At 55.2% G+C, this 8,540-nt stretch overlaps 1 protein-coding gene across 1 annotated transcript in view; it reads left to right on the forward strand.

Annotated features, from left to right (window-relative positions):
- Positions 1-297: 297 nt before the first annotated feature.
- TMEM260 (transmembrane protein 260) overlaps positions 298-8,540 on the forward strand; it is a 169,557-nt gene continuing 161,314 nt past the window's right edge. Inside the window, exon 1 of the mRNA XM_019551165.1 lies at positions 298-493. Within this exon, the coding sequence (XP_019406710.1) occupies positions 298-493 (196 nt within the window). The remainder of the gene's footprint in view (positions 494-8,540) is intronic.

Consider the following 8,540-nt stretch of genomic DNA (forward strand, 5'->3'; position numbering starts at 1 on the left):
CAAATGGATTTTATTTACTTATGCCACTGATGGTGGTGTAGCGTAGGAAGGAGAGCTTGCTTGTTCAGTTACAGTCAACAAACAACGAGAGGGGTCTGTTGGTCCACCGGGTTCTTGAGCTAAGCCCTTGCTTTCCAGCCAGGAGGCTAGGTGCGGCTGCCCCACTCAATAGTCCCAGGACTGGTCAACAGCTCATAAACGGGAAAGACAAACAATGAACTGTAACATAACGGAAGTCCAACGTGGGCAAAAACAGGTTGAGAACGATGCCAAAGTCAATGCCAAAATGAGGTAACGATGCCGTGGCTGGTGGACATTGTAAGTCCGGTTGATCAAATTGTAGTCGGTGTCGATGCCAGAAATAGGTTCGGTAACGGAAAAATCAATACGAAGACGACGAGGAACAAGCTACGAAACCGCAGCAGTGAGGAGAGCAGTGGGCCTAAAGGCTGTCCTGAGGAGCAGTCCCTGCCAAGGCAGCCTCCGCTCTCAGGTCGGGTCTGGTCTCCCCCCGGGCGGGGGACCCACAAGCCTTTTTAAGACAACCTTTTAGCCAATCAGGTTGCTTTCTCCAAGGAATTTTTGAGTCTAATTATGTCATGCTCTTGCAAGGTTGAGCATGCGCATTGTAACAACAAGCTTGACTGACAACCCAGGGGTTGCGCAGGGGGCACATGCTGGGCACGCTTATCAGCCCCTGGGGATTTTCCATAAGTTTATCTGCACATGTTCAGACTTAACTCTTGTGTTACCCAGCATCCACTCAAAATTTGGTTCTGACACCGACCAGTTTGCTGTACCCTCTGGGAGTTGTGGGACTGTGCAGGGGGGAGCGGGGAAAACTGCTGGTACTGAAGCTACCCCGGAATGGGTGGGGGTTTTCCGGCAGATTCTGCAGGAGATGGCCCATTCCTCCAGTGACCAAACAGCCTATAAGAGACTCCGGAGTTTCTCAGGAACCCTGCCAGTCCCTGCAGGGGAGGAAGGATTTGACTCTTGGCTCTCCCGTATTCAAGAGACTTTACTGACTTGGCAAATACCTGATAAGGATAAGTGACGCCGTCTGCTGGAGGTCCTGAGGGAGCCCGTCGTTGGGGTTGTGAGGACTACCAAACTCCAAAACCCTGCTATTGCCACCCAGCAATCTGTGCAGGTCCTTCAGGATGCTTTTGGCCAACCCACAGGGAGTGGAGGGGCATACTATGAATCGCTGGGAACTTTCCAGCGCAAGGGCGAGATTCTTTCAGCGCATGTCCTTCGCTTAGATCCCATGCTACAACGGCTGGTGACCCAAGGAGCACTTAGTGTCACTGACGCCAATCAGATATGGCTCTGGCAAATTCATATTGAGGCACGGTATAGCTTGGACTTACTCCAGAACCTCAACTTAGCGGGGAGCAGGAGCAGCCCACCTGACTTCAGTCACCTCCTCAGAGAGATTTGTGAAGAGGAAGAGATATCCAGACTCTGAGAGACTATGTGGGTCCCAGAGGATGTTTCCCCCTGGAGAGGACCCATGGGTTGGGTGCTAATGGTGGCTCCCCATGAGGACACCTTGTTGGGAGTGGAGGAGGAGCCTGTGGCTCCAGCACTGGCAGCTGCTGTATCCAGAACGCCCCCCCCGCCCCGTGGGTCAGCCCTTGCCCCGTCCTCATGCCTTGGGAAGACCTTGGCCCCATACCTGCTCTAGGGCCCCGGGGTTCTGCTATAGATGTGGGGATCCAGGGCACATGGCTTGGGAGTGCACCCAGCCTGAGAACCCTGAATTGGTATTTGAAAGGTTAAAAGGGCGCTGGGCAGTGAGAAACGGGGAAGGAGCAGAGCAATGGAGTCGGCTCCACTCCGGACCCAGACAGACTCCCGCACATTACCCTCAGTAAATTCACTGCCAAAGGGGCTAGTGGGACCCCATGCAGAGGTCCCCATCATGGTGAATGGTCACCCGTGCCGGGCCATTCTAGACAGCGGGTCCCAGTTTACCATCCTGTTTGAATCCTTCTATGAGGAACATCTGAGACACCTGCCTTTGCTTCCCCTTGCGGGGTTGGGACTTTGTGGCTTAAGCCAGGAACAGTATCCTTACATGGGTTGTATGAATGTGAGGCTAAAATTCCCTGCTGAAATTGCTGGGGCGGAGGAAGAAGTGTCAACCATCGCTCTAGTGTGCCCTGATCCAGGGTGGATGAAAGTTAGGCTCTGGAGTGGCGAGAGACGCATTAGTGAAAGCCCTCTGTGCCCCCGCTCCCCTGAAGCCCTCCAGACACCCCCCAGCAGCCGCAGAGCCCCCCCGCCATCCCCCAGCACAGCCGGAGGCAAGTGAGGCCCATGGTGGGAGGGGGTTAACCCCTCACTGAATGGGAGGAGGCGGCTGAGTGGAGCCCGGCCAGGTCAAGCCCCCCCCAGGCCCCTACTTGGCCCAGCCCCCCAGGGAGCCCCGTGAACAGGCTGCGCAAACAGGTGTGCTTGCCTGCCGGTGAGTGAGTTAGCACAGAGTTTGTGCAGGAGGGTGCGCGGGAGGGCCCAAGACCCTGTCTGCAAACCCCCCAGGGCAGACAGTCCCAGCCATAGCCAGCCTACCAGAGGCATGACACGGGTGGGCATGCGTCGCACCCCTGGGGTCCCCTCGGGCTCTGCGGCCCCCCATTGGGCACCTCAGAGAGGGCCGCCCAGACGGAGCCCATGGCCCCGGGCTCCACGCAGACGGAGCCCCTGGTGCTCGGCGGCGGGGGCTGCCTGTCCCATTTTCAGGCTCTGGCACCTCCCCATGTGGGGTCTGCTCCCTTTTGGGGTCTCTGACACACTAGCTGGAATTGCTCCAGGCCACAGTCCAGAGACTGCACGCCATGAGGCACGGTGAGCAGGAGATTGACTCCTACTGCCAGGCCCTTCTGCCCCGGGAGCCGCAGGGGAGAGCTCCGTCTCCCTCCGCGACTAAGGAGGACTCCAGGACCTCCCGCTCTGCCCAGTCAGGGGCATGGACCAAGGTGGTCAAGGGCCCTAAGGCCCGCCGCACCAAGACCCCTGCCCCGCCGGAGCTTAGCAACAGGTTCGCACCTCTTGCAGCCCCAGCAGAGTCTGCCGAGTTGCCAGCTCCCACAGACAACCCAGGCTCGACCGCAGCTACCGCCCCCGCTCTCCCCAAGACAAAGCGAAAGGTGTTTGTTGTGGAGACTCCATCCTGAGGGGGCAATCTGCCACCCCAGCCCCTTAGCCCAGGAAGTCTGCTGCTTCCCGGGGGCCCGCATCCGAGACATTGCGGAGAGGATCCCACAGCTCCTCCGGCCCACAGACCACTACCCCATGCTCCTTATTCATGTGGGCACCAATGACACGGCTCAGAGCACTCCCAGCCGGGTCATGAGGCGCTACAGGGAGTTGGGAGTGGGGCTAAAGGGTCTGGGGGCACAGGTGGTGTTCTCGTCAATCCTCCCAGTCTCGGGTTATGGGCTGAGGAGGGAGAGGAGGATCCATGTAGTCAACCAAAGACTGCGGCACTGGTGTCATCGGGAAGGCTTTGGCTTCCATGACCACAGCCCGCTCTGTGGCGAGAGAGGCAGCGAGCTGCTGGGAAGAGATGGCCTCCACCTCTCTCCCCTGGGGAGGAGGCTTTTCTCAGCCAGGCTGGCTGACCTGCTCCACCGGGCTTTAAACTAAGCCGGCTGGGGGATGGGGGGACTACTGCCACTGCTGGCCCGCTGAGCGACCCTTGCAGAGCCAGCAGACCAAGGCACTTAAGGGAGCCCACCCCTGCCCCAGCCCTGGCACAATCTGTGGGCAAGGCAAGAGCCCCCAAGGGGACACTTGCCTGCCTGTACACAAATGCCAGGAGCTTGGGGAATAAGCAGAAGGAGCTCGTCCTCCTGCTCAATGCAAATAATTATAACGTCATAGGGATAACGGAGACCTGGTGGGACTCCACCCATGACTGGACCTCGGGTATAGCTGGCTATACCAAAGGTGGCCTTTCTGCTGCCACACAGCCGGTCACCCTTGGTTGTGTGGCATGACAGAGGGTTCCCTACAGGGGACAAACAGGCCTCCGTGTCTGAGTTCTGGATTTGTACAAATGAAGTAGCTGAATGAGGATCTTCAGATTAAATTTACATCATGTCTCTGGTGCCAGGCCTGGTCCCACTCCACCCCTAGCTCTGTGCATTGAAGTGGTGACGAGGCTCAGTGCTGCATGAGCTGGTGCATATTTATCCCACTGCAAAGTTGTGGGATGTGTGGCCTTGGGAATGACCTGTGCTTCCAGCCTTCTTATGCCATCAGTGCCTGTGGGGGTAGAGAGCTAGCTTTTCATTCTGAGAGAGCCTGAAAATGCTTATTTAAGGTATGCAGAGGGCTGTGTGAGAAGCCCCTGCACCAAAGAGAGAAGTTTTAAAGGCTGGGATTTTCCTTTTCCCCAGAGGGGTGGAGTTTCCTGGGCTTGGCTTGCAGGGATGGACCTTGCCAGGGGTGGAGTGACCAGTGAGCAGACGAACCCCATCCTTGTGCTGCTTCCTGAGTTACAAGCTCTCTTGGTGCAAGAAGACGCTGTCCTGCCTGGCTCGTTTGGTGCAGGCATCCTACACGTGGGGAGCTTCCCTGTGGCAGGAGGATACTAGAGCTCCAAGCAGCGATGAGGCAGCCTTGCACTTCCCCAGCCTGCCTGCCTGCTCTCTGGGTGAGGAGCTCCTCACAAAATCAGCAGGAGACTCTTTGGGCAAATACACAAGCCCTCCATGGCTCGTGCTAAAACCTACAACATGAAAAAAGACCCAGTTTGCTCTGTTTCTTGAAAAAATCCCTGCTGCGAGCACCCCTCCCCAGTCTCAAATGCTGCCAGCTGCTAAAGCTCCTTCAGCTTCTGCCTTCCTCCGAGCATGGCTCTGATGTGTCCCGTTCTGCAACATGGCTCCTCCAGCAGCCTCCCTCCCTACGCCTTCTTTAACCCTAAAAGAAACAAGCAAATGTTGTTGACAGCTGGGGTAGCCCATTGGTTATGGCACCGCACTGGCAATACGAGTTCTCTTCCCCACTTTGCTCCTGACCTGCTCTGCGTGGCTGTTACTGCAAACCCCCTCTCCAGCCCCAGGGGTGTCACCCCTTTGCTACGTGTGGGTCCTGGCTGCCCCCCAAGAGAGTTGGATTCAAACCCACTGATTCCCCTTTCTGCTTTACCCTAGGTCTGGTGAGTGCCTGTTTTCCTTCACATGCGGCAGGGCGTACTTTTGCTAGGGGGAGCAGTGAAAGACTTCAGGTTTGGTGCAAAAACCCTCCCCTGTACAGGGGAGCTGGAGTCTGACCCATCTTATGTGGGAATCCATAGTGAAACCTTCACCGTCTCAGCAGGAGCTGAGTTAACCATCACAGGCACAGTGGGCAGGGAATTTTTTTTCCCCTGAACTGTGCAATTCGCTCACCTCTTACAGGCCTGGGCTTTACCCCAATAAGGCACTACTTTCCAATGGTATATTCATAACTATTTTAACCCATTTATGTCACCAGCTGTCCTAAGTCATGGCCTGCATGAGAAACTTGCAGGGCCCAGCAATGGGACCCTCAGGCTGCCATGCTGCCATGAGTAGGTTGCCTCCTAAATGTGAAACTTTGTGTATGTGATGCTTTGGGTTGGCCAATTAGCACTGCAGACTGATGGCCCATCCACAGGCCCTGCAACACTGCATAGATGTGACTGCATTGCTTCCCAGTTCAGGAGGCCGTCTACTCTGAGCATTACAATAGACTTGACCAACAGGCTTCCCATGTAGACATGGCCTTAGCCACTCAAGACCCACACAATCATATTAAAAACTGAGGTCTCTTTCCTTCCTGTAAGGGCGACTGGTCCAGGGACATCCCAAGGAAGGTATTCTCACCCCCCTGCCCTTTGAACAGGAATCAGTCTGCTAGCAATCCGACACTGACCTACCCCTCTGTCTCCTCCATTGTGCTGTGGGAGGCTAGCAATCCTATGGATTCAGGTCTCAAGGTAGGGATGCAGGTGGGGATGTGTACTCCCAGTCCCTTGTGTGGGCACACGGGGCAATCAGTGGTTTTGCTGTAGGGACCTGCAGTACCCCACGCTTGATGCCCAGCTGAGGCCAGCAGACCTGTAAACTTGCATGCAGCAATTGGGCACAGATCATCTGTGTTTGTACAGCGCCTTTCGCAGTGACCCGTGACTAGGCCTCCTGGACTTGATGAGAGTATTATTGCTACTGATGAAGAGAGTGAGAGAAGGCCGTGGGTGGGCCACTTTGCATAAGAGACCCATCATTTTGGGAAGGAGGGGCCCAGTTTGAAACAAACACCCATGCGCTTGTTCCCACTAGTAGGAGTCCAGAGAAGAGCCACGCGCATGATCAGAGATCAGGAAAGCAGACCTTATGATGACAGGCTGAGAGCCACGGGGCTCTTTAGCCTGGAAAAGCATAGGCTTAGGGGTGATCTGATGGCCACCTATAAGTTTATCAGGGGTGACCACCAAGATCTGGGGGAACGTCTGTTCACCAGAGCGCCCCAAGGGATGACGAGGTCGAACGGTCACAAACTCCTGCAAGACCATTTCAGGCTGGACATAAGGAAGAATTTCTTTACTGTCCGAGCCCCCAAGGTCTGGAACAGTCTGCCAGCGGAGGTGGTTCAAGCACCTACATTGAACACCTTCAAGAGTAAATTGGATGCTTATCTTGCTGGGATCCTATGACCCCAGCTGACTTCCTGCCCTTTGGGCAGGGGGCTGGACTCGATGATCTCCCGAGGTCCCTTCCAGCCCTAATGTCTGTGAAATCTATGAAACACGAGGTGACACATGAGGTAGGTACCGAGTTGATGGGGCACAATGGGTGGCATTTGCAGATCTTTCAGCATTTGCAGAGGTGCTTGAGGTATTGTCTGGGCAAAAGAGACAGCAGGGCTCCACGTGTGTCCCATTTTCTCCCAAACCATTAGGATTAGTAACACAAAGATTCCTAGCTGAGATACAGGACCTCCATCTAACCCAGGAGGTGCACAGTCCCACCAGGGGAAATGCCTTGTTGGCTCTGGTCCCAGCCATGGGCAACAACCTGGTGAGGGGGCTGTGGGTGCTCGACCACCTGCGTGACAGCGATCACCGCCTGCTGGAATTCACCATCCAGCACAGGGTATCAAAGTCCTGCAGCAAGGCAGCAGCCCTGGACTTCAGAAGGGCAGACTTCAATGAGGTAAGGAGACTAGTTGGGGAGACGCTGAGGTCCCAGAGGGGAGGGGAGTCGGGAGTCCAAGAAGAGTGGTCGTTCCTGAAGGAGACAATCCTCCAAGCCCAAAGGGTGATAATCCCAGTGTGGATCAAAGGGGGCAAGAGTGCTCAAAAGCCCCCATGGCTCACTAAAAGCATCCACAAACATCTCAAAGCTAAAAAGGAGGCACACACCCAATGGAAAAGAGGGGCCATCACCAGGGAGCACTATACTGTGGTTGCTCGGGGATGCAGGGGGCGATCAGGAAGGCCAAGGCGGAGATGTAACTGGGACTATCTACCTGTATCAGGGACAACAAGAAGTCCTTTTTTAAATACACAGGGGGTAAAAAGAAGGTACCAGGTAATGTACGGCCTTTGTAGGACACACTAGGAAATCTGGTGGTTACACCAGGTGACAAAGCTAACCTCTTTAACAATTTTTTTGCCTCCATTTTTTTGAGCAGGGATCGGGACATCTCCCCGACTGAGATCCCCATAGGACCCAGGAGAGGTGCACCCAGGCCAAGGGTCAGTGAGGATCTAGTCAGAGAACTTCTAGAGGGACTGGACATGTTCAAATCAGCAGGTCCTGATGATCTCCACCCCAGAGCCCTGAAGGAATTGGCTGAGGTCATTGCGGGACCCCTGGCACGGCTGTACGAGCACTCGTGGTGCTCTGGTGAGGTGCCAGAGGACTGGAAGAGGGCCAATGTGGTCCCTATTTTCAAAAAAGGGAGGAAGGAGGACCCAGGAAACTATGGGCCTGTTAGTCTTACCTTGGTCCTGGGGAAGCTCTTTGAGAAAATTATCCAGGAGCACATCTGCAAGGGTCCAGCAAGGGAGATTATGCTTAGGGGCAACCAACACGGGTTCATTAGGGGCAGGTTCTGTCAGAACAACTTGGTGGCCTTCTACAACCAGGTCACCAAATCCCTGGACGCAGGTGTCACGGTGGATGTAGTCTTTCTGGACTTTAGGAAGGCCTTCAACACCGTCTCTCACCCCATTCTCATTAAGAAATTAGGCAAATGTGGCAATGATGCCTACACAGTCAGATGGGTCACTAACTGGCTGGAGGGCCTCACCCAAAGAGTGGTGGTGGATGGTCATTTTTGACCAGAAGGGATATGGGCAGTGGGGTCCCCCAGGGCTTGGTCCTCGGGCCCGCAGTGTTCAACATCGTCATCAGAGACTTGAGCAAGGGGGTGAAAAGCAGCTTGTTCAAATTCATGGGTAATACTAAGATGCGGGGAGTAGAGGGCATGCTGGAGGAGAGGGACAGGCTATAGCTAGATCTGGACAGGTTACAGGGGTGGGCGGATGAGAACAGGAT

Source organism: Crocodylus porosus, unplaced genomic scaffold (assembly GCF_001723895.1).
Source record: "Crocodylus porosus isolate Cpor-Errol unplaced genomic scaffold, CroPor_comp1, whole genome shotgun sequence".
NCBI classification, from domain to species: domain Eukaryota; kingdom Metazoa; phylum Chordata; order Crocodylia; family Crocodylidae; genus Crocodylus; species Crocodylus porosus.